Source organism: Glycine max, chromosome 12 (genome assembly GCF_000004515.6).
Source record: "Glycine max cultivar Williams 82 chromosome 12, Glycine_max_v4.0, whole genome shotgun sequence".
NCBI classification, from domain to species: domain Eukaryota; kingdom Viridiplantae; phylum Streptophyta; class Magnoliopsida; order Fabales; family Fabaceae; genus Glycine; species Glycine max.
In genome coordinates this window covers 1,011,264-1,037,436 of record NC_038248.2, presented here as the reverse complement: position 1 = coordinate 1,037,436, position 26,173 = coordinate 1,011,264, and the positions used below count along the sequence as shown (strand labels likewise).

Below are 26,173 nucleotides of genomic sequence, written 5' to 3'. Positions count from 1 at the left end.
GAGTGTATTTGAAAAATATTAGTGTATCAAACTTTTTTAAACATACTTTTTTGTTGTTAGTCAAAAAATATAAAGTAATGTAATTCTCATTTTTATTTAATAATTTTTTCATAATCATTTGTAATAAATATTAACTAATAATAGATTATATATTTAAAAAAAAAATGTTATTAGCCGTCTTTAGATGCATTTTAGAAAAGTAATAAACACATTTCACAAATAAAATGGAATATATTTTTTATACTTTGCTAATATAAATATTTTATGCTATTAATTAATTAGAAATTATTTTAAGACGAAAAAGAATATTTAATTCTCTTAAATTTTATTTCTTTTACAAATAGACGTTTCAAACTCTAGTTTCGTCTTAAGTGATTCTTGAACTATACTTACATATAACTACTTTAAGCTTTAATTTATTTTAACTGATCCTTAAATTTTATTTTTATCCTTCCTTCAAATAATAATAAGTACACCTTAACATTGTAAGAAAATATAAAAAATATTAATAAAAAGTTTATAATATTAATTTAATATTTTTAATTAATTAAAGATATTTGATATAATGTATAGAATATTTCTTAATATTTTAACACACTTATTTGCTAGACTCCAGGAAAATTATTCAAATCTAACTTACAAATTGATTTGGTATGTGTTGGTAACAGAAATAAAATAAAAAGAGAGAGAAAATGTTGATAAATTGATTAAAATTTGTAACATAAAACCACATAAGTAGAAATATAAGCTTGATTTAATGATAAAAAAAAATCACCGATTTGAATTCTCTATAATAATACTAATTATTAACATCTAGCAATAGAGAAAAAAACATGAATAAATAGCATCGATCAAAAGAAAGTAGTGGTGTCAAAAGTTTAGGCGGGTTGATACTTAGTGATCGTGGTTGGCTATTCCGACTCAAGATTAATGGTAGCAAAATGATTTAGTGAAAATAAGATAATTTTGCTTATCAAAGATTTAACCCATAGTTCAGATGTTGAGCGGTTAAAAGTAGAATTGCATCAGGTTAAATAGGTCTTGTGTATATTGGAACAACTTGAAACTCAGTTTATCCTACTTTAATTTTAGTTTGGAAACACATAAAACATATTCTTCTTGACACAAATCATCTTATCAAGATATTTCGGCTAATATGGAAATGGTAGTAGAAGACCATTGGACTGGCGGATTGCTAGCGGATTTACGTGGGCCCCTCCTAGATACTCAAAGTGCTTCATTTGACACGTTTTTCTCTTTCCTACCTTGAAATGTCTTGTCCATGACCATGCATCACGAGATAGCTAAATACTCTCTCGTGGCTAAAACTAAATGAAATTATTTGACCAAACTGAATCACCCACAACTTCCTTTTCTTTTTTCCTTCTTTTGACAATATAAGAAGCACCCACATTATAACTTATCATCCAAAATAAGTAGCTTCCGCTCCCGTTTATCTGTCTTCTAAATTGGGATTACTCTATTTGACTTTTCATTATTCTTTGTTATTTTATTTCTTTTTATGCTCATTTTTTGTCTGGTTATATTGTATGATATGGAGTTTCTCTCTCTCCTTTCCACAATTGGAAATAAGCTAGGCACTAGATTTAGCCTCCGTTTTGTACAATTTTCCCGGGAAATTGTCATTTTGATCTCATTCTAGATTAAGAATTTGACTTTATCTTCTTTTATTATTGTTGGGGTTTGAACAGGGAGGAACATTTCAATTCAACTGTGCTGCTGAGATGAGTTTGAGTAACGGGAATGCCGTGAAGCCCTTCAAGATCTTCGTGGGGTATGATTCACGTGAAGACGTTGCCTTTGAGGTATGCCGCTACTCCATCTTGAAGAAGTCTTCGATCCCCGTTGAGATCATACCAATCAAGCAATCAGATCTGAGAAAAAGTGGCTTGTATTGGCGCGAAAAGGGCCAATATGAGAGCACCGAATTCTCCTTCTCGAGATTCTTGACTCCCTATTTGGCCAACTACGAGGGTTGGGCAATGTTTGTGGATTGTGACTTCCTCTACTTAGCAGATATTAAGGAGCTGAGAGACCTTATTGTTGATGAAAAGTATGCTATCATGTGTGTTCAGCATGATTATGCTCCAAAAGAGACCACAAAAATGGATGGGGCAGTGCAAACCGTGTACCCCAGAAAGAATTGGTCTTCTATGGTGCTGTATAATTGTGGGCATCCCAAGAACCGTGTTCTAACTCCTGACCTTGTGAACTCACAAACGGGTGCTTTCCTTCACAGGTTTCAGTGGCTCCAAGACGATGAAATTGGCTCCATTCCATTTGTTTGGAACTTCCTTGAGGGGCATAACAGGGTTGTCGAGAGTGACCCGAGTACTTTACCTAGGGCCATCCATTATACTCGTGGGGGCCCATGGTTTGAAGCTTGGAAGAACTGTGATTTTGCTGATCTCTGGCTTAATGAAAGGGATGAATACCTGAACAATGAGGCCAAAAAAGCAATTACAAATTGAATCAGCTTAATTGTGGCAATAAATACATTCTGGGAAGTACTTGGATCGATGGTTTCGCTTTTACTTCGTATCAGCAATCTTTCTGCCAGGGCAATATGGTTCATAGAGAGGTCTGGATGTTTATATGGGTTGCTGTGGTTTGGTGTGTGGAATGTACGCAATCAATGCATTGATCTTATCACAAGAACAAGATTCTCGATTCTATTCTCTTTACGCGCGGCTTGGTCCAAAGCTAGGATCCGTGGCTTTGATTTAAAATCAATGACTATCATTTTTTGTTTTTTTTTTTTTTGCTTTTTTTATATTTTTATGTTATTTTTCCAATTTTATCCTTTTTTTTCTCTTTCTCTCTTCCCCTTTTCTTTTTCTCCTCTACTTCTTCACCGTACTTCTTCTTTCGTCTCTAAACAAGTATATAGCCATACAATTAAAAGTCAAATATTTTGAAACCAAATCCAGCGTTCTTTCTGGTAAAATGGATGCATTTCGTTTATCACTTCCATTTCGATGCAGCAACATTCGAGGTGGAGCGATTAGCCCTCGACGCAGAGACCCGATGAGCCATGGCGCGGCGGCTGCCGACCCTAAGGCTTGGAACAAAGAAAAGGAAAGTAGAAGAAAGGGGGCAATTAAGGAAAGATAAGCATAAAAAGAGAAAAAAGAAGAACAAGCACTCATTAGGATTTTCTTTTTTACTTTTAAAAAGAGAGAAATGAATGGGGTGTTTTAAAAAGAGAAATACAGGTAGTGCAAAAAGTAATTCTCTAAACTATTTCGTGAAACAGTAGCTTACATTGGACTCATTCTCGGCCACGAGATAACGAGTTGGCCTGTTTAACCAAAAATATACATTAAAATGTTAAAAAGTATAAATATTATGATATGAAAAACAATCTATAAAATTAAGGTTATGTTTGAAAATGCATTGCAGTGAATTTCTAACTTTCTTAACTTTCTTTACTAGTTAAAAAATTTGTTAATTAACGACTTCATAAATAAGTTTCTTTTAATAGTTTTTAAGTAGTTTTTAATATTTTTTGATACATTACTTAAAATAATATTTTTTTAAATCTAATTTCTAATTTTTAAATTTTTATATTTTATTTTATTTTTATTCTCAATATATTTATTTAATTTTCTAATATTCTTTTTAAAAAATCATAATTTTATTATTTTTTTTGTTATTTTATACTTTTAACTACTTAAATAATTAGTTTTACAAAACACTTATAATTTAATAAATTAATTTTCAACTATCAACTAACTTTGTAACTTCCCGTTAGCTTTTTAGTTAATTTTGACAACATTAAAATAGTATAACAAATTTTGAAATTATATATTTTTAGAAAACCTCCAATTTGTTAGTTGGCCCATTAAGCAGTAGGTATAACTCATTTAACTTAGTCTAAAACAAACTAAAGTTAAAATATCGTATTTAAACAACGGACTTCAATTTTTGCAACATCTTAATCACATTGATCGCGACTCTGATCTTAACCAGTGTTTTAGTGTTACTTCTTAGAATTTGCAAAAGTAATATGACAAAAGAATGCTCAACATTTTAAGACCGGCAAGGCAATGGTTGAGACGCTTAAGGCAAAAGATTCTGAACTATTTTCTACAGATGGCGGTATAGTGATAAGGATTCAAGATTAGAAATAGGAAGAAAACAAAGCAACATTTACTCTTCCTTAATTTTATTGAATATTTTTTTATTTATATTTCCTTGATCTTTTTAGCAGTTTAGTAATTGACAAAATAAATAAACGACAAAAAAGGCTGGAAAAAAAAAAAGAAGCAAAGTTGGTGATTATGAATAGTGTCATAGTGATATAATGAAAGGGACTAGAAATGGAAGGAGCCAACCATCATGCATCCACATTCCACACCTTTCATCCCCTATCTCTGCACTTACCTCCCCCAAGCTTATATTAATTGTAAATATCACTTTCGAATGATTTGCTATTTTCGGGTATATTTTATACCGACTGGTACTCTGGAATTTGGACTCTACTACTTGCGTGCGGCAAAGTCCAATCCTATGACCGTGTGTTGCAGTTATCAGAAACTCTGGAATCTGGAATTTGGGTTTAATTTTACTAAAATATTTTTTTATAATACTAAATGGCTCATACTCATTACTCACTCCTGTTTTGTTTTCAAGTGCTCGAAGGATTCCTTGCCCAGCAATATAGATTGTGTTGGTTAATGATACTACTGTCACTGTACTCCAACTCAGTAATTCGGATTTCAATTTTAAGAGAAATGATTAGCATTTAATGACTACAACTACAGTCTATGACACTCATCATTTTGACCTTTAAAGTAAGAAAGTGATTAAGGGCACGTGGTATTTATATATCACTGATTTAAGTAAGTTTTTTTTTTCTTAACTTGATTTAAATAATTAAGTTAAATTTATGAATTGGAATACCTCATACTTTGTACTTCTATTTTACACAACTTAAGAGGAAAAGTTAATGATAAAAATTAAGAAATGTCAGTAACAAATGATTTTGAAATGTTAGTTAGACAACTTTCAAGTGGGTAGGTACGTCTTGACGGTCTTGTACTCAGCGTCTCAGCCTAAGCATATACAATAATAGAACCTTTGCTTTAAAAAAAATGTTACTAAACATTTTTTTAATATTTTTTACTATAGTAGTAGTGTATTTTTTAATTTGAGTGAAATTGATTAAAAATTTAAAATCATAAAATTATGTAGATATCACTTCTTATTGAAAATTTGAAGTAATAATAAAAAAAAAATACATGAAAGTTTCACGAGTAACCAAGAGTATAATTAAATTATGGTAGTATCATGTGTTAAGCAAGTAATTTATTATCATATTTAAAATCTGTTAAACAAATATTCAACATAAGATTGATTGAATGAGCAAGATCATAATATTATAATAGTTGGAGGATCAAATATGAAAAAAAAATGAAACCAAAATAAAAATTCTTTCTATAGACAGCAACCGTTGGATTTTGGGTTGCTTTATTAGTAATTGACTATTGAAGGTTGGGCACCCGTGAGTGACATGGCCACCGTGGTGAGGATCCCAACAATCTCATGCATCCACATCCACACGTTCCGTTCCCAATCCCCTCGCACTTTCGCCAGAATCCGGGTCGGACCCAGGTCGTGGGCTCCTATTCGGGCATCGGCAGCGAGCTCGGAGAGAGGGGAGATAGTATTGGAGCAGAAGCCGAAGAAGGATGACAAGAAGAAGCTGCAGAAGGGAATCGCAGAGTTTTACGACGAGTCTTCTGGCTTATGGGAGAACATTTGGGGCGACCACATGCACCATGGCTTTTATGACTCGGATTCCACTGTTTCGCTTTCGGATCATCGTGCTGCTCAGATCCGAATGATCCAAGAGTCTCTTCGCTTTGCCTCTGTTTCTGGTATTTTCATTTTCTACAAGCCCACTCATGCTAGCCGAGTAGCTTCCACTGTCTTTGTTACATGCTCACAGAATGGTTACACTGTTATGTATGATTAATTGAGTAATTAGTAAGAATCGTTGTAATTTGGATTTTAAGATATAGTGATTAGAAAGTGGTTACTACCTTTCTCATCTGTTTTTGTTTTTGTTTGTGAATGGTCAGAGGAGCGTAGTAAATGGCCCAAGAGTATAGTTGATGTTGGGTGTGGCATAGGTGGCAGCTCTAGATACCTGGCCAAGAAATTTGGAGCAACCAGTGTAGGCATCACTCTGAGTCCTGTTCAAGCTCAAAGAGCAAATGCTCTTGCTGCTGCTCAAGGATTGGCTGATAAGGTCTTCATTTCTCGACATGTTTTTAGTATTTATATTTACGCATTCCAAGGTTCTTTATAACTTCTATAGAATCTATGCATATAATACTATATAAATATACAAGTATAATAATATTTGCTTTCATGTTTCTGTAATTGCAGGTTTCCTTTCAGGTTGCTGACGCTCTACAGCAACCATTCTCTGACGGCCAGTTTGATCTGGTGTGGTCCATGGAGAGTGGAGAGCATATGCCTGACAAAGCTAAGGTTTTAATTTAATTACTCTTATTGCAATATTAATTACTTGTGATAAGATTCGACTCATTTTTTAAGTTAAATAAATTCTAGCACCTGATTAATTATTAATTGCCCTTTGTGTGTGGTCACACCTAAATAGAGGGATATATTAAAAGTTCCACTTAAAAAGTAGTCATGAGGAATAATTGGATATGTTGTAGTCCCATATGTAAAGATAGATAGTGACTACATAAACTATATAAGTGGAAATCAATTTTCAACTTACAAACCAATTTTGTAGTGTTGAGTTAAAACCCAAACTTACTTTCTCAAGTGTGGTTTACTTTGATGTCTCTTTCTATTTTGTACGCTTTAATCTCATCTCATCAGTTTCCCGCTTCACACACAACACGTGCAACTGATGACAGTTTGTTGGAGAGTTAGCTCGGGTAGCAGCACCAGGTGCCACTATAATAATAGTAACATGGTGCCACAGGGATCTTGGCCCTGACGAACAATCCTTACATCCATGGGAGCAAGATCTCTTAAAGAAGATTTGCGATGCATATTACCTCCCTGCCTGGTGCTCAACTTCTGATTATGTTAAGTTGCTCCAATCCCTGTCACTTCAGGTATTCAATATGCCTAAGTGCTGTCTCATTATATATATATATATATATATATTTATATAATGATTGTTTAAGTTTTGTTGAATTTTTGTGTGTAGATAGTTGACGTTTTGTTGCTATGTTAACTTGCTTGCTATGTAGGACATCAAGTCAGAAGATTGGTCTCGCTTTGTTGCTCCATTTTGGCCAGCAGTGATACGCTCAGCCTTCACATGGAAGGGTCTAACTTCACTCTTGAGCAGTGGTAAGCTTGGAATTTATATTGCATTTCAAAAACAAACCCCCCCATCTTCTATTGCAACTTGCAAGTCTTATGTCACTGATCATTATTTCCACACTAGATAACCCTTTACAACTAAGAACGTAGTCTTCATGTTCAGCGAAATAGATAAAAATATGCAACAGAGTCAGAGACAGGGTGCATGATATTTACAAGAAAATATCTTTTATATATATAAATGATTCAATCAAATTACTTGATGAGGATTATGAGTGAAAATGAGAGGACAGTCATAGAAACTTTATCCTACATTCCTTCTATTTCCACTTCTGTCAAATATTCCTTTCATCTTAGCTATGCTACTTGACTTGAGTATGTTTGGTAGTTTAAATTTTTAAGGGAAAAGAAGAGGAGGCCAATTTTTTAATTTTTAAAGTTAAAAAATTAGTAAATTAACATAAATTTAATATCCTTACTTTTGGTTTATTTCTAATAACATCATAAAATTCTCATAATTGATTTTTAAATAAATTGTCTTTCCCTTTTTTTCTTCTAAAGTTTCACTCGCAAATATATCTTAAGTGAAGCAATCAAGCAAGCATAAAAAAGGCCTAATGACTAATGAAAAACTCAGTCTTCATCTCTGGCGCAAGGATTAATAAGAGTTTAGGCTTGTCACTCTCTGAATAATTAAGTCCATTCAAGTTTGGGAGTATGACTATTTTAAAATACCAGTAAAGTATAAAGTATGTAAATTAAAAAAAATAATTTAAATGATAGATAACTATTTACTGTTGATAAAAAAAACTAAATTAAAATAAAAATAAGGCATTTGAAACTTCCAGTTTTGAAAATTTTTAAAAAATTGGTTTAATCGGTAAAAGATTATTTTATTGGTGATTTTTAAATATCTCAATATCCCATTATGCTTTAAGATTGATAAAAAAAAAAAATTAACATTGACTAAAGAAATCATGTAAAAACTTTCGTTGAATGAATAAGTAATTAAAGAGGGATAAAAAAGGTTTACAATTACAAAACAAAGCTTACAAAATAAGAAAATATGTAATAATTAAGTAAAAGGAAAGAATGTTCAAGTTATTCACTCTTAAGAATGAAGGCAAAATTAAAATGGACTTAGATCTTCTTTTAAGACTTTGCTATATGCACGGATCAACTTTTTGAATCATAGAAAAATTATATGTTAAATTATTTATTTTCTCTCTATAGTTTTATGATTTGTACATTTTAGTCTTTATAGTTTCACGATTCGTACCTTTTAATCTCTATAATTGAAAGTGGGTTTTTTAGTCCCTATGATTTACATTTTAATTCTCTTTTAGTTCCTATAATTTAAAAATGGTATTTTTAGTCCTTATAATTTGTATTTTAATTCTCTTTTAATCTCTATAAAAATTTACTTTAAAATTATAAAAATTAAAAAATATAAATGATGAAATTACATGCAAAAATGAATAATTAAACCAAAATTATATATCGGCTACCAAGGTGGACTTTTGCATTTCCTTGCAGAATTTCTTGTTAGTGCATGCTTTGTTATTATTTTGGCCTGGACTAGAAATTAAACGACTTGTTGAACTTGTTGATTTTGGTTTTGTTACTTTTTGGTCAGGACAAAAAACGATAAAAGGAGCTTTGGCTATGCCATTGATGATAGAGGGATACAAGAAAGATCTAATTAAGTTTGCCATCATTACATGTCGAAAACCTGAATAAATGGAGAGGCAGGATTACTTTTATAGAATGAAGCAAGTTTCCAACAGGTCGTTTATTTCGATAGTTGAGAAACAAGAGAAAAAATAAATGAAAGGGGTTGTTCGATTTTTATTTTAGTTTTCTACATATGCAATATCTCCTATGATTGGCGAAAATATATTATCTACTTAAATAAGTGGCACGAGTATTTATAATTAAGTAATTAAAAAAGAAGTATTGTATATATAGAGATAGAAAACTAATATTTGTGACTTGTGAAAACATCGTAAAGGTGATAAAGAGAAATGTTAGTTAACGCCTTTTTTAATATATTCTCTACTTTTTTTTTCATGCACATGTGATTGCAAAAGAGCATCAATAATTTCTGCATATTATTTAATATACTCTCTATTGTTTAGTTGAACTTTGTTAAAAAAAACTACAAAATTGTGTGGATCTTACTATAAATTTTGATCTACTAAAAAAAGTGTGTTAAAAGAAATATGTCAAAAAGTGTGTTGTTATTTGTTATTTTTAACATTCCTCCGGTCAGAAATTAGAGTTGTAAATATAAATCATTATATCAAATTTGAAAGAACAAAATTAAAAGAAAAATGCACATGACTTATTTAAATGTTTATGTGATCGTTATCTAACTTAATCTTAATCATCTATATATGATCAAATGATCTAGATTTATAGTTCTCATTTATAATAATAACCCAAAATAAAGACTCATTGTCTTATAAGTTTTTTAAAATGTTGTGATTTTTTTAAAATAATCATGTTACTAAAAAAATAATTTTGATCATGTATATATATGATTGTATGATTACTTTTTTTATTCTCATAGGAAAAGCAGTAATTAAACTTTTGAAATAAGCAGTAATTATTTGAAATTATGTATGGTCATTTTAAGCATATTATATCCCCTGTTTACTCTTTAGATTAAAAATAAGATTTTTCTTTTTCAAATGCACCTGAACAAGGATCACCTCCAGGTTAGAGGTTAGGGTAGTGTTTGCATCTATTCCACTCAACTCATGGTAGCGTTGAAATACAGAAGAAAAAGAAAAGGAGAGAATTGTTTAAAACAAGTATCATGCTTACACTAAAGGTTGTAATATATATAATTATACTACACTTATTATATATTGAAGCAAAGAGAAAAGGAAGAACAAAATTATTCACACTCTTGTCAACTTTTCTATCAAATCTTAGTACCTATTTGACACCATTTAGTTTCTGTAATTTACTTATCTATTCTCGGCACCTTTATATTTAGAGTATTATACTTAGAAACCCTGAATATTTTAAAGTAATGTTTTAAGGAAGGGACCGATAATCAAACCGATCAAGACACACGATTAATGAGTTACTAAGCAACTTGGAGTTTTATTAGTTAAATCGGTTTGACTCAGTATATATCAAAAAAAAAAAAAAAAAAAAAGTAATTATCATAATTTAATCATTCAATATTCTAAATATTTAAAATGATCATTATTATAAAATACCTAATATCTCAAATAACAATCAATATTTATCTCAATACAAGTCCATAAGTAATTTTCAAACACAAACAAATCTCTAATGTCTTAAAAATAATCAAAAAATTCACAAAAAATAACAGAATTTTCATATTTTTTCTGAAAAAAGCAATACCTAATTCAACCAAAGATTCACTCATTTCAACCCAAGTCACACTGGTTTTGATTCATTTTCGATCCTCTTAGAAAATTGAACTAGTGTTTCCATCGAATTTACCAACTAATCTGGTACAGTTTTTAAAATACTATTTTAAACACCCCTTCTTTTGTTTTGTTCTCTCTCTTTTGCTATCAAATCAAATATTTATTATATTTATCACTTTTTTCTATTTTTTCTTTCTTTCTACTAGATGTAGATAATAACACATGGGATGTCCAGAAAATATTTCTGTTACGTATGCAATTCAATCTTCTATCAATTATCAAGGCACTTACCCCACACACATTCTTTACATTATTGCATTTTACTTTTCTATCAAATCCTAATACAATTGCTTTCTGCCATTTAAATTTATATCAATGTGTGGTACCTGTCTTACATCCTTATACCTATCAAACTAGAAAACAAAAAACAACTTGTTGGTGATAACCATTTCAAATCTTCTTCTAATTGTTTGGTTACTGCAAAGATCTTGCTATTCGTTAAATACTTTATAAAAAAAAAAAGATGTTATTGCTAATCATTTTGGATCCCTTTTTGTTATCATGAAGACAATACAATCTCCCACCATTTTAAAATTTATATTTTTGTTTTTTCAAAAAAATAATACTTAAATAAAACCAGATTAATTATAAATATTTTTTAAAGAACTTATGTGACTTTTGAGTTTTCCAATGTACAGAAGACACGTAGGAGCAAAAGAATCAAACTGTCATGCCATTTATTTTTCGTTCTACTTATATATAATCAAACCATATAAATTAAAGTCATTTATTTATTTAAAGGAGTAAAATAATTATTTTTAAATTTAATCTAATTTTGCACATTTAATTAATAGTAATTATCTTTGGAAAGATGTCATGAGACACTAACACATTTTCTACGCATAATCGATTCTTGAATTTAGTTTCACGGATTATTTTATTTCTAAAGATTTCTCTAACACTACTAAAAATATTTTCCAAAAAAATAAATCTTGGTAGCTATTATAATTATTTTATCTATGTAATTCTTTGGTTGGTGATGAATAGACAAGTGAAGAGAGAAATAAATAGAACAAGGTGTCAATATGAATAGAAAAAGAAATTGACAATTACTTGAGATGTATTAAAGGCGATAGGAAAAAAATATGATAAAAAAAAAAAAGAAATAACGAGACTAACAAGAGTGAAAAAAGAGATGCAAGAGAAATGAAGGTGGAAATATATGAGGTTGTTAAGAGAGCATAGAAAACCTGTAAATTAAAAGAAAAAAGGGCAGCATAGAAAAATGGTGTGCAAAGAAGGTTGTAAAGTTGTGAACCCTCAAGAGAGTTAGCTACAAGACCTACATAAATATAAATAACCAAATTAATTTAGAGTACGTAACTGCTGCAAGGATCAGTTTGTTAAGCACATGCAAGAGTCAGTTGATTCACGTGGGATCGATCTGCAATTGGTTGGGTACCGCTGTGATATTACTATTATTGTTTAAGTGAGCATACGTACGTATTTCATTTATTGCTTATTGCCTCATCTAGCCAGCCATTATTTATTACATTTTCTTTTGTTTGGTATGTGGAAAATAGGTTGAGTGCCCTTTGATTTCTTACTAATTTATTGTTCAATATTTGTGCATAAAACACTATACGCATTTTGCTACATGCATGATGCATGTCCTAGTATTTCTCATACCAGAGGCCTTTTTTAACAATAAAAATAGATGCAGTAATTACACAACTGTATCTTATGCCATATTTTTAAATTTTGGAGTACATGAATTTCGTAAACTATAAATGTCAATCAAAACCAGGCATAGGCGTAGAATATTATGGATTACAAGACATAACAACTTCGCAAAATAAGGATATTTTAATTTTATTTGCCTCATCTCTGTTTTTTGATAAAATATTTTATTCTTTTTTTATAATATTTATTGTAAAATTAATTATATTCTTTTTCTTTTTTAGATAAGTTAAATAGTATTTTCCTCTTAATATAAATCACAAAAAAGACATTTTTTTCAAATATATTTTTTATTACATGTTATTTGATCATTTAAAAATATAATACTTATATATTTGTTAAATTTAATTCTTATAGTTGTTGGCCTCGTCGACTCCCTCTAATATATAACTCTGGCCTCATCCATGCCACTTAGTTACATATACCATTAACTTGGTCAAGGGATCTATTTCAATTGATTAAATAAGGATATATAAATTGTTGTAAATATTTTGATATTTTTTTATTTTCACTGATAAAAAAAATATATCATTAGCTCTGATATCAATATTGAAGAAAACTCTCACACAAGAATCATCTACTTGAAAAACACAACATAAAGTACAGGATAGAGAAAACAATACAAACACAAATTTAAGTACATGGTTTGACAATTTTTTTTATATACATTCATAAAAAAAAAAACACGTCTTAACAAATATTTACCATGGTAAACAGATTAAGATTATAAATTTTCTTGCAGCATATCTTGAAAATTCCTATCCAAGTGCATCGGTAGAAAATGATGATAATTAATTACTCTCACTCCAAGGAGACAATCTTAATTAAGTCTCTTCAGTTTAAAATTATTTTGCTTGTTGCATGACCTCTCTACCAGACCTGCAGAGTATCTCATCTACTTAATTATAACGACGGTAAATAATTCTCTTACAAACCTGAATGAATAATTTATCAGAAGAAGAGTTATATATACACTCACAAATACTAATCATGTAGAGTAAAATTAGATGACGGTAAAATTATTTTAGTTTTGTTGATAGATATTAAACTCATAGTTTATTGGATTTTGAAGAGTGGTGATAAAGTATATACATAGTAATGATTGGATAAGAGTTAAAGCACGTTGAGGAGGATAGTATAGCTGTCTATAAAAAGTTGAGATGAGTTGATTGTGATATATGAGGAGAGATGGCAGGGAAGGAGGAGAAGGAGGGGAAACTTCAGAAGGGAATCGCGGAGTTCTACGACGAGTCTTCTGGCTTATGGGAGAACATTTGGGGCGACCACATGCACCATGGCTTTTATGACCCGGATTCCACTGTTTCGCTTTCGGATCATCGTCTTGCTCAGATCCGAATGATCCAAGAGTCTCTTCGCTTTGCCTCTGTTTCTGGTATATTTAGGTTTTATTTTTGAAATTGAGTAAAAAAACTCTATTAGATTTAAGAGCTTACACATATACTCCCACCAGATGCAATATGGACTACATGATGCACGCGACCTCATTGCTATAGTTTAAAATCTTTAAAGAATAGTAGCATTATTTTGCATCAGATCTTGACGACTTCTTCAAAACTTGAGTCTTTTTGGCCTCTCTCTTTCATGAACTAAAAAAATCATACAATTTATTTTTCTAACTTCTCTTGGACTTTTTTTTTTTATTTTGTGCAAATGACCTATATATAGTTAAATTAAATATTTTATGGAATAGTGTGTGTCTACATACACATATATGCAGTATGGGTATACTGTCATGATTATTTTCTTTCCGGCGAAGATACTGTCATGATTTGTTAAATAATAATAATGGTTGTAATTTGGAATTTGATTTTAAGATATGAATTTTATATACTCTTTTTCAGTGGTTTGAAAGTGGATGGAACTGACGAGTATATTTTTTGTTTTGGAATGGTCAGAGGAGCGTAGTAAATGGCCCAAGAGTATAGTTGATGTTGGGTGTGGCATAGGTGGCAGCTCCAGATACCTGGCCAAGAAATTTGGAGCAACCAGCGTAGGCATTACTCTGAGTCCTGTTCAAGCTCAAAGAGCAAATGCTCTTGCTGCTGCTCAAGGATTGGATGATAAGGTGTTCTTTTTCTCGACATGTTTTTCATTTCTAGTACTAGTATTTAGGAATTTTTTCATTACTAATTATAAGATGTTTTCAATTAATTTATGTTTTTTAAGAAAAAAAATTAATTTAATTAATCATATTAAACCTATCCTTCATTTGATTGTACTATCATTTTATTTTTTTTCTTATATATGTATTAACTTAATTGTTTTTTTATTAATATTTGGAGAGAAAATAATTAAATAAAAATTTATAAGAAAAAAATAATTAATACATCTAATTTTTTTAAAAAAAATCATATAAAAAATAATATTTAAAAAAATATTATAATTATAGACGAAAGGAGCACTATTTTATGCATGTACGGACGTTCTTAATAACTGCTACAGAATCTATGCACATGTAGCTAGTAGTACTTTAAGGTTTTTAATTTCTAGTATCTATTTTACACATGTTTTTAATTTCTAGCATTTGCTTTCATGTGTCTGTAATTGCAGGTTTCCTTTGAGGTTGCTGACGCTCTAAAGCAACCATTCCCGGATGGGAAATTTGATCTGGTGTGGTCCATGGAGAGTGGAGAGCATATGCCTGACAAAGCTAAGGTTTCAATTTTAATTTCTCTTGCAGTGTATATTCATTAATTGTGTGGTTGGCCCCATTATTTCTATTCTCTAACACCTGATTAATCATTCCCTTAATTTGCTTTACACACTTATTAAGTAGTAATTAATTACTTTACAGTTGAATGTCTCTTTCTATGATCTGTACTACACTGTTAATCTCATCTCAGCTTTCCACTTGGTGCAACCGACAGTTTGTTGGAGAATTAGCTCGGGTAGCAGCACCAGGTGCCACTATAATAATAGTAACATGGTGCCACAGGGAGCTTGGCCCTGATGAACAATCCTTACATCCATGGGAGCAAGATCTCTTGAAGAAGATTTGCGATGCATATTACCTTCCAGCTTGGTGCTCAGCTTCTGATTATGTCAAATTGCTCCAATCCCTGTCACTTCAGGTACCCATTGCAATCGAATACGATTACTATGTACATAGTTCAAGTTGTGTTGCTACTATAACATATGCATAGTAATTGCTATATATGTTATGTAGGACATCAAGTCAGAAGATTGGTCTCGCTTTGTTGCTCCCTTTTGGCCCGCAGTGATACGCTCCGCGTTGACATGGAATGGCCTCACTTCACTCTTGCGCAGTGGTAAGCTCAAACTACATCTCCTATCTCTAGTCCTGTACTGTTTTTAACAATTACTTCCATACACAATAACTTTTATGTAGCTAATTAAGAACATGACTAATTTGCGTTATGTTCGATGAAATAGATCAAAATACATATATGACTCATTGCATGATGTTTACAAAGAAAAGCATCTCATTAGAATACAAATGACGAGTAAATTAGCTTTTTTTTATCGACAAGGAAAGATATATATATAAATTAATAATAGGTATAAGAAGTACCTAAAACCCATATAAAAAAAGAAAACGTATAATCACCCTTAATCAGCCCACTGGTTAACTATTTATACCCCGCACATGAGTATGAGTAGAAAATAACCCATGGTACAAAACAATATTATCCCAACTATATATAAAAGTCCCTCAAAGTGCAGAAAATTCTAACTAACGACCCCTCAGATCCTAACCAATTATATGGCTTAACAAAAAAACAAAAACTCGAAATACTCCCCTGCTTAGAATCAGCTTCCATTTAATTTTCTTGTACTTTTAATAAAGAACAATTATAATTATAAATAACGATTATCTATCTCACACTATATTGCTCGTATATACAAATTATCTTTTTCATTATATATATCTGCTGCCAAAGGCGGATTTCGGATTTCCTTGCAGAGTTTCTTGAAATGTGTTTTGTAGTATTATTTTTGGCCTGGACTAGGAACTTCTTGTCGACCTGATTGTTTTAATTTGATACTTTTTGGTCCAGGACTTAAAGCCATAAAGGGAGCTTTGGCTATGCCATTGATGATAAAAGGATACAAGAAGAATCTGATTAAGTTTGCCATCATTACATGTCGAAAGCCTGAATAATAACTGGAGGCAGAGTATAGCGTTTTCATAGAATCTAGTGCATGTTTTACTGTGACGGGGAAATGTATAAGAGTATATATAATGAGCGGTTGTTTAAATAAGAGGAAAAAAAAAAACGAATTCAATTGGGTGGGACCTGGGAGTTTTTGGTACTGTCTTTGTTCGTTTTTTATTTTCGACATTATATTGTAGCCGAAAAGAAATAATCAAGATCCTATTGAGCGTTAAAGGGGCCGTATGATCAATATGAAGATGTAAGCTAATTCCTGTTTAATTTCCATTTGAACAAAGGCATCAATAATAGTACCTCGTGTTTTATTTAATTTAGAGTTTAATATTTATATATGAATTGGAAAATAATTTTATATTATTAATTGATAAAAAAGTTCAGGATTGATATATTTTTGAGATGATATTAACAAACTTATTTTAAATACACAGTCATTTGTTATTGGATGAGAAGTAAGTGCATCACCTATTTTCTCTTTAATTTATACCATCTTGATCAAAATTATAGCCTTTAATCTTATTGTTTATAGGTGGAGTTAGGATCTTAGTATTTTTTTCACCAAATCAATGTTAATTATTTCTAAAAATACTAAACTATTGTAATAGTTGAAAAAGTTATTAATGTAAGAAAAGTTGTGTACATGTTGTTTGCTTACTTACCTTAAAGCCTCTCTCGATTCAATTAGTGTGATACTAACATTCTCAATCTTCGTGTCATGGAATGCTTGAGATGAATATGATCAACATTTTATTGACATGATTTAAGGTTGTCCAAAATAATAGGCTCATACGCAAATTGAGTAATTCTTTTAGTGGTTTGCTACTCCAACTATAAAGATGATGACACTTATGAAGAGTTTAACGTTTAAATTTGATAAAATTTTGTGATAATAATATGTTAGGATAAGAAGACACGAGAATCTAATTAATATTTATAGTTAAATTAGATATTTGGCTTTGGATTAATAATAATTACCTATCCTAGTGATTTGTTGTCAAACACTAGTCACATCTTGATATTGAGATGCGTGAAATTTTTGGATATCTATGATTTTTTTTAGGATCAATAACCAAAGTTAAGACTTCTCTCAAAAAAAGAAAACTAGGATATCATATTAGTAAGTATGATCTTTTTATCATGATTTAGTCGATCAACATATGGATAGTTGATTAATGACTCAACAACATCATGATTATGAGACTCACAAAATTCTATGTATCCATCTTCCATCAGTCTTTAGTGACCTTCCTTTCAACCTTAAAAGATAATCACATTTTTTAGTCCTAGTGACCATTTTTGTGTCTTTTTATATTTGTCACCCCTTTCACCACCTAAGATGACAAATGTTTTCCTTTCAGGTTGTTTTCCTGTGTTAAACTTCAAGATAACACAACAAAACTCAACTCAAATGCAATCTTTCAAACTCATTTCAATAGTTCATCTCGAGTATCAAAAACTTACATAAACAACATACAATATTTTTTTGGTCGAAGTTCACCTTTCAAGTGCTAAATACATCAACAATTAAACAAACTACCTATTAATTATAATGTTGATATTGTTATCTTCATAGTTGTAAAAAATTTGCTATAATCTTCATTTTTAACGATATCATTTATATTCATGTCAACTTTATTAGACATAAATGACCATTCCATAACCAAAAAATACTTTTGAAATAACATTTCCGTAAGTAGGAAAAGATGTTCCAAAAAGACTTTTATGAAAGCAAAAAATATATTCTGCAAAAAGCTTTTCAAAACAAATAAGCTTTCGAAAAAGGTGTTTTGGCGGGCTTTTTCTAAAACGTTCATTTGGGAAGTAAATGTCAAGAATGATATTTCAGAAGAGATGTTCTAGAAAACAATATTGGGCTTATAGAAATCCCACTCCAAAAGAAGTACCTGCACTCCAGAATAGGCTTTCCTCAAAGGATTTTTGGTTTCCAGAAATGTGTTTCGAAAGGCTTATTTGGAAGAAAAATATTCCAGATTCTGGAAAAGGTGTTACTTTCGGAGTAGGTGTTCTAGAAACCTTTTTTCGGAAAGGTCATTCTAGAAAACAAAAAAGAAGGGAGGTGCAGTGTGCTGAAATGTACTTGGCATGGACGGTTGGAGTAGGAGAGTGCTGAAACCTTTCTCGTTATTGGAAGAACACTTCAAATGGAACCTTTGATGCTAGAATGCGGATGTGCTGCGGGAAAAAGAGAAAAAGAAATCGAAGGGTTTGAGGGAGGAAGAAACAAAAAAAAAAGATACAAGGATTAGAGAGGTAGGTTGAGTTTTTTTCTTAAAAAAAAGAACTATACAATTAGGGAAGGTCTAGAATATAAGTCTCCTACCTTAGCCATATCATATGTCAAAAACCTATATACCTTTTGTTCGGGCTGATTGTTTCCGACTCAATTTCTTGTTGGCTTTTATTAGACAGTTCTCAGAAGTATTTTGGCTGTCTCAATTGGATGAATGAAAATCTTATTGCATTTATTTCCTCTTCTATTTAAAACTTAGTAGAGAAATTCTGTTTGAGCATGAGACTTTTTTTTCTGGCAAAAATTTCCCATTGTTTAAATTTTATTTTATGCAAAAATATAAATAAGTTTTTTTATTCTCGTTGAAATTTTGTTTCAAGTTCCAATCAGAAAATAATCCTAATTTACACTTTATTTAATAAAATTATGTCATATCAAATAAATAAGCTTTTTTATGTTCGTTTTAAAGTTTTATATGAGTTTTATTAAATATTCTTAATTTATGCTTTATTTAATAAAGTTTATATACATTTCATCAATAATAAATAATACTAAAGAAAATTTATTGTTAATCTTTGTTATACCATAGCTAATTTTATACATGACATGCAAGTAGTATGGTAGTTTATATTAAAATAAACTATTGCATGTTTAAAATATTTTATTTTATATTCAAAATAAAAATAAACTTATCTTAACTTTTCCCTTATTATTCACCTTTTTTTGGAGTTGCAGCAAGAATATTGTCTAAGATCGTCTGATTGTTTTATAAATATTTTTTATTATTTTTTTAATGTATAATAAAGGTGTTTTTTTTAACTTATGATGAAATTTCTCCTAAAATTAAATTTTCATTAAAAGTATAAATTCTATTAATAAATTACCTTTTTGTGGATAGATTCAATTAAATTTTATTTAAACACGTTGTATTTTTGGCTCCAGGAATGCAAAAAAAATAAATTTAAGAGATAAAATTTATTTCGATAATCTCTGCACCTTAAAAAAAGTAATATCCAAAACTCCATGGAAAAACCAAAAATTTGAAATCAAGCCATCCACAAAAGTTTTGAAAATTAAATAAATTAGCACACACATTTATTTTTATTCGGATATAAAACTGGCATTATGTTTTTTTATACATAAAGTGTCATTATTGTTTGATACTACATCAGTGGCCAAATTATTGTTTGGTCCATTTGTGGCCAATTTTTTTTGCATAGATTATAGAAGTGTTTTTTTAAAACAAAAACAGGGTTACTACTATGAAAATGTGTTTAGTGTGGCACAGCGAATAAAGTATGTTTGTATGTTTGTGTTGAGGTTGTTCGTAGCGTGGAAGCGATAACCATATTCTTCTTTTTCGCATCTTCGTATTGATTTATCTGATTATTTTGTTTTTCTTTTTTCTTTTTTTACCAGTCAAATATTTATTTTTCTGAAACCCATTCTCTCTCTCTCTCTCTCTCTCTCCCACTGCAGTGTGTGTCTCTCTTGACACATTTCGTTAGCCGCTGTGGGCAAAAACCCTCTCCCTTTGGCTCCTTCCACTCTCACTCTGTTTTCATCGTCTTCAACCACCGCCATGTGCTCTTAGACCTCCCAGGTACTCTCTCTCTCTCTCTTTCTCTATCTATCTATCCTTCTCTTTGTCTCTTTTGTTTTTTCTTCTTTTTTTGTGTTTCTGTTTTTGTTATCGCTTTTTCTTTGTGTATTTGCTTTTGGAAAACTGGCACTGCTTTCCGATGGAGCGTTTCTCGATTGGGTGACGATAATGTTTGATCTAAGGCTGGAAATGGGAGGAAAAAAGACGACAAGGGTTTAAGGAACGGAAATGGTTGAGATCTTTGTGGGAACTGCATGTTCTGTCTTTTGAGTTTTTCTAATATGCCAATGTATCTAATGTTTTAATGTTAGCAGAAAACTATAATCTGTTTCAACAGTCTTTTGAAGTTTAATAGGGGGAAACGGTGGCAGTAGATAGAGCCCCAAATAGGGGGGCAAGGAGGATTTCCACTTTATAGGAGTGGGATTAATATTTTCAGATGAGGAAATATCAATATTAATATATGGATAGGTGAATTTGTTTTTTATGGTATCAGAAGGTAATATAGTAATGAAATTTTTAGAATATATTCTGTGTGTGTGTCTTATGGAGGTAATGAGATATTGGTAATTGTTTGTGTAGGTTCTTCGTGGACAACCCAGAAGAACAATTTGTTCTGTTGTTTTAGCTCTTGAAATGAAACCACAAACCAGTGGGATGTCTAGAGCTCATAAGGCAAATAATACTCAAATTGAAGGGCCTAACTGGCTTATTTTTGCTGCTGGTGCTTTGTTGAGTACTCTATCCATTCGCCTTGGTTACAAGTTGAAGCAGGCACTTGACTCGAAGCCGAAGCAAAATGCAACTACTGGTCAGAAAGGTCCTTATGTACTTTTGGGGGGACACCATTCTCCCCCTTCTGTGTTTCCCCTCCCTTGTTATTATTTTTTTTTATCCTAAGTGGGAAAATAAACTTAACTTAAAAAGGTATAGTGCCTTGGTCTATAGTGGATTCTTACTTCATATTGTTTGTTACTACAGGAAATGGAAAATCCACCAACACAAAAAACTCCGCAGACTGCTTTATGCAGTCTAATGGATATTCCCTAGCGCAAGATAATCATGGATGCTTCGGTTGCATTTCAGGTTTATTATCTGCTTCCAAGACATTTTTTATTTGCTGAGTTTTGATGACTGGTTGTAGTATGTTTTCTTGTACTTTTCTTTCTTATTTAGAAAATTTCTTTTTCTGGCTAGATTTTGTTTCTGAATTTTGAATTATGTTGGATGTGTATTAATGTTTGCTTGTAGGATGTTATGCTGTTTTATTTTATTATTTGTTTAGACTTGTTAACTGCATTCCTTATCATGGTCTATTTGTTCTATACCGAGTGTTACTGTGTTAGTGGAGCATCTTCCCCTCATCTGCATACCTGATGTGTTATGATGTTTATTGCTCATCAAATATCTCTTTACTCATCTTTGTTTCTTTAGTTTTGTTCTCATCTTATTTATATATTTATTGTCTCTGCTCCCAGTTCTACATGGTTAGCACTACTATTGAATGCCATTGTTACATGTGCTAATAATAATAATATACAGAATTTCCTCATGAAGTTGGAGGTTATGAAGTGGTGTGCAGATGCAGCTTATTTACCTGCACTCATAAGATAGGGTGGGGATGGACACAGCAATGTTCTAATTAAGCAGATGAGCCAAACATTCTGAATCAAATTTTAGCTCAGTGGCCTATGGCACTTGATAATTGATCTTGTCTGCTGCTGAACATTTGCAGTTATGGAGATAAAACTTTTTGTTTGATATCAGCAGATTTTCTTCTCTTTACCAGCAAAGAGATGCAAACTACACAAATAGCTCAGATATTTAAAGCAAACCTGGATTTACATGTTCTTAAATGAGTACAAGTTGATGGGCTTCCATTTGAAGTTGACTGCAGGCTGAGACATGCTGTCAACTTTGTACATGAGTCATTTGCAAATAATTGGTGATTGTAGTTTGTGAATCTGATTCTGCATTCTGTGTGATATTGTTCACCTAATTCCTTCAATTTATGGCTTGTTTTACAGGGATGCTAATTTTTAAGCTTCTTGTTCTGTTTTGGTTTGCATCTGAATTAGATTTTGAGTATCAATGTGACAATATTTTGGACAGGAACTGGGGGTACCATGGAGCTAAAGTGCCCACCAAATGGTCAGATGCAGATGCATAATGAGTTTGATGGGGCTCTCCCTTTGGTGACAGTTCCTGCTGCTGCTGAATTTAGCAAGGAAAATGGTGTCTGGGCATGCTCTCCTGATCGTCTTGAACTGCCTTCAAAGCCATTCCACCATTCAAACTGCTCAGATTCACCATGTGTATCAGAATCTGGTTCTGATATTTTTAGTAAGCGGGAAGTCATACAGAAACTGCGGCAACAGTTGAAGAGAAGAGATGATATGATACTAGAAATGCAAGATCAAATGGCTGAATTGCAAAATTCCCTCAATGCTCAGATGGGACTTTCTTCTCATTTGCAATTGCAGCTTGATGCTACAAACCGGGACTTATTTGAGTCCAAGAGAGAGATCCAACGGCTACGAAAAGCAATTGCAGATCACTGTGTTGGATTTGTTCCCCATGACAAATCTTCCAAGGTGACAGTTTTGCCTACTGAGATTAGAAATGGCCTTTCAAATGGGCATCTTGATGGGGAGAATAATTGTGAGTCCTCTGAAAAACTAAGGGATGAGGAGGAGAGAATTGAATTGCTGAAAAGGCAAGTAGGAGAGTTGAAAGAGGTAATAGAAGGAAAAGAATACTTGCTCCTGAGCTACAAGGAGCAAAAGGCAGAACTGTCTCTGAAGATCAGGGAATTGCAGCAGAGATTGGATTCTCAGCTGCCTAATATTTTGTAGAAGCTATTAAGTTTGTGAATACTTTGGTTCTTTACATTTGACAAATCTTCACTGTCTTCCTCATTCTTTATTTCCTCTGTAATTAGCTCAATATATTTCGAGTTTGTGCAATGTATGCTACTAAGGAATGAAAGAGGGCTGGGTATTTGAAATGAGATGAATGCATATGGTCTTAGAAATAGAAAATTTATATTTGTCACTGTATATGTATGACAAAATGAAACTTTTCTTATCAATAGGTTGTTTCGAGACAAACTTGGCCATGCCATGTGGGGTTTGTGTTGGTTGGCAATCGGTTGGAGAGAGTTGTGGTACCAAGAAAATAATTTTGACTCCTACTTAAATTTTTTTGAGAGGAATACTATAAATAATTAATACATGACAAACACATTATTTATATTTAAAATGTTATTAATTGATTAGTTTTTTTTTAATAAAGGTATGTCTCGGACAAAAGTCAACATGATTTCTTCAAGGTATTAAGATCTATTTAAGAGATTAATTGTTTTTAATAAATATTTTTTCATATATGAGGATCAAATTTATAACCATAGATAAGATTATATATATATATATATATATATATATATATATATATATATATATTAATCATGTTATATTATGTTGGATACTAATTAATTAGTTATTATATAAAAATAATAAATAAAATAAAATAACATATTTGGGTTTTGTTTGGTATTATTTATTATAAAGTAAAAAATCTTTTGAAGAGACTAAAGAAAATAATATTGTTTAAATTAAATAGAATCATTACAGGTAATAAAATTTTTATCTTTTTCTCTTGGGTTAATTGTTCCAGACACTTAATAGTTGTAATATAATAGTAATATATGATAAAAGTTACATATGTAAGATTATTTCAACTTTTAACTCTAAATGTGTAATTCTATTAAATAATCGAAAGAGAAACTTTATCAACCAGAGGTTCTATCAATTTGAGCATAATTACATGACTTAAAAAGATATAAATAGTTATAATAAAAAAATATAAATGTTACCAAGATTATTTTAAAATCATAATGTCCAGACATAAAGTGTTCGCCTGGGGTCAGGAAAGTCCACATTAAATGCTTATTCATTCTGCAGTGTTCATGCTAGCGAATAGGCTGAAACTGGCAATTCATAGGGTTGTGTTGAAGTTAATATAAAAACCTAACAAGTCAATGATCCCTGACTGAGTCTTCGTATCATCATTTATGCATATACATTATACCACGCATTTAAGCATTCTTATAACAATAATACGACTTTTAGCTGTCTTAATTCCCCACACTCCCACGTGGAAATCGGGGAATGGGCATGACATAAGCTACTAAGATTCTTATCAACCTTACTTTATTCGCAAAATGCACAGGATCTTTGAATTGTGTCAACGAGAATTTACCTTTCCAATAATTACCAATTTGTTTGTGATAAGTTTTGTTGAAGAGATTGAGATTTTTTTTTTGTACCTTTGTGATTTATGTTACGTAGTGTCAAGTTATACGATAATTATATACTTTTGAAAAATTATCATATTGTTGGTTTGACGACAAAATATTTGGTAACTAGAGAGGTTGACCAGGAAATTAAATTAATAAGGAATTAAAGAGCGAAGTAAAAATAAAGTGCTAAAAATAAATGAACTTGAAAAGATAAAGAGAAAGCGGATAAATATTCGATAAAAGTAAAATAAGAGAAACATAAAGAATGTTAAAGAATAAAGTGCCAAAGATAATATGCTTTAAAATTAAAAGAACAAGAAACTAAATGATAAAAAATAGTAATTTTTCAAAAAGGCAAAGCTCTCGAAATAAAATAGAAATAAAAACTAAAATGCAAGAAAATTAAAATCCTAGGAAGATAAAGATGTAAAAAAATTTAAATTGCAATAACTAAAGTGTAAAGTATGTAAAATGGACGATATGTTTGATGAATTCCTTCTTTGGAATCCTAGAGTACAGATGTGAGAGGTAATGTTTCAAGTTATGCACTTATACCAACGTGTTCTAAGTATTATTTATATAAAAAATAATTTTTTTGTCATCATAATATTAATATAAAATATTTATCAGTCTTGTTGTCGATGATTAATCTTTATTAAAAAAGTTAACTTATCTCATCTTTAATGATTTATTATTTTTTCTTTGAATAAAAAAAAAACTACTTTGAATCCTAATAACTATTTACAGAGTTGAATTTAAAATACATTATTAGAAGCAATAATGCTATTCATTACGAAAACAACTGCCACGAAACACACAAATTTTAAACGTATTTTTGCCAACCCAAAAAATCAAATTCTAAACGTGGACCAATGATTTTTTTCGAAATAAATATCAATTAAAAATTAAAAATATATAAATAGATTTTGACGAAAATCATACTATTCATGCTATAGCCTGAAAATCGTTTCGTACGAAAAATTATTAGAAAACTACATTTGGGCAAGTATTAAATGAAGGACGATTATCTGCTAAAGCCTTCTTTACGAAAACATCAAACATTTATGGAGCAAATAAATTGATTGTGTTGGTTGTATCAATTTGCTAATGTGCTCATTACAACATTTACATCATAATTCATCGCTACTCTTTTAGCGTCGACGACAAATATCTAGCTTACAAATTTATCTTGCAACACCGTTGATGTACTTTCTCACGTAAAAAAAATTGTCAAGAACAAACAGACCAACCTAATCTTGCTTGTGTTGACTGAAAAACTGACAAAATATGTCTATGAATTTATCCAATCAATTGGATTGATCCTCTACTATCAATTTATCAGTTATGAATCTTCAATTGATAAATATGTTCCGCATT

At 30.9% G+C, this 26,173-nt stretch overlaps 4 protein-coding genes across 6 annotated transcripts; all 4 read left to right on the top strand.

The window, feature by feature from the left end:
• Positions 1–1,268: 1,268 nt before the first annotated feature.
• Positions 1,269–2,829, top strand: LOC100780640 (protein CDI). Its single transcript, XM_003539982.5, has one exon. It carries the CDS (start codon positions 1,746–1,748, stop codon positions 2,490–2,492), a length of 747 nt encoding a protein of 248 aa, XP_003540030.1. The 5' UTR covers positions 1,269–1,745; the 3' UTR covers positions 2,493–2,829.
• A 2,662-nt stretch (positions 2,830–5,491) lies between these two features.
• Positions 5,492–9,253, top strand: LOC732543 (gamma-tocopherol methyltransferase). The gene is given in 6 exon segments (NM_001249796.2): positions 5,492–5,903; positions 6,108–6,277; positions 6,418–6,522; positions 6,921–7,124; positions 7,263–7,365; positions 8,975–9,253. Coding segments are annotated over 6 exon segments (1,053 nt in total). The 5' UTR covers positions 5,492–5,536; the 3' UTR covers positions 9,079–9,253.
• A 4,193-nt stretch (positions 9,254–13,446) lies between these two features.
• On the top strand, positions 13,447–16,955 carry LOC100778509 (probable tocopherol O-methyltransferase, chloroplastic). 2 transcript variants are annotated; one of them, XM_014764404.1, is made up of 6 exons: positions 13,447–13,881; positions 14,405–14,574; positions 15,060–15,164; positions 15,353–15,580; positions 15,676–15,778; positions 16,529–16,955. In XM_014764404.1, the coding sequence occupies exons 1-6, from the start codon at positions 13,677–13,679 to the stop codon at positions 16,630–16,632; spliced, it is 915 nt and encodes a 304-aa protein (XP_014619890.1). In that variant the 5' UTR covers positions 13,447–13,676; the 3' UTR covers positions 16,633–16,955.
• A 3,207-nt stretch (positions 16,956–20,162) lies between these two features.
• Positions 20,163–23,506, top strand: LOC100819480 (uncharacterized). 2 transcript variants are annotated; one of them, XM_006591938.4, is made up of 4 exons: positions 20,163–20,496; positions 21,079–21,316; positions 21,478–21,582; positions 22,609–23,506. In XM_006591938.4, the coding sequence occupies exons 2-4, from the start codon at positions 21,133–21,135 to the stop codon at positions 23,349–23,351; spliced, it is 1,032 nt and encodes a 343-aa protein (XP_006592001.1). In that variant the 5' UTR covers positions 20,163–20,496; positions 21,079–21,132; the 3' UTR covers positions 23,352–23,506. The 2 variants fall into 2 exon arrangements, with proteins under 2 accessions (XP_006592001.1, XP_003540017.1); XM_003539969.5 differs by having other exon boundaries at positions 20,197–20,496; positions 21,079–21,307.
• Positions 23,507–26,173: the final 2,667 nt, after the last annotated feature.

Coding starts and splice junctions, on each gene's coding strand:
- LOC100780640 (XM_003539982.5), top strand. CDS start 1,746: ATGAGTTTGAGTAACGGGAATGCCGTGAAGCCCTTCAAGATCTTCGTG.
- LOC100778509 (XM_014764404.1), top strand. CDS start 13,677: ATGGCAGGGAAGGAGGAGAAGGAGGGGAAACTTCAGAAGGGAATCGCG. Junction 15,165..15,352: donor ATATGCCTGACAAAGCTAAG/GTTTCAATTTTA, acceptor ATCTCATCTCAG/CTTTCCACTTGGTGCAACCG. Junction 15,581..15,675: donor TCCAATCCCTGTCACTTCAG/GTACCCATTGCA, acceptor TATGTTATGTAG/GACATCAAGTCAGAAGATTG.
- LOC100819480 (XM_006591938.4), top strand. CDS start 21,133: ATGAAACCACAAACCAGTGGGATGTCTAGAGCTCATAAGGCAAATAAT. Junction 21,317..21,477: donor TGCAACTACTGGTCAGAAAG/GTCCTTATGTAC, acceptor TTGTTACTACAG/GAAATGGAAAATCCACCAAC. Junction 21,583..22,608: donor ATGCTTCGGTTGCATTTCAG/GTTTATTATCTG, acceptor TATTTTGGACAG/GAACTGGGGGTACCATGGAG.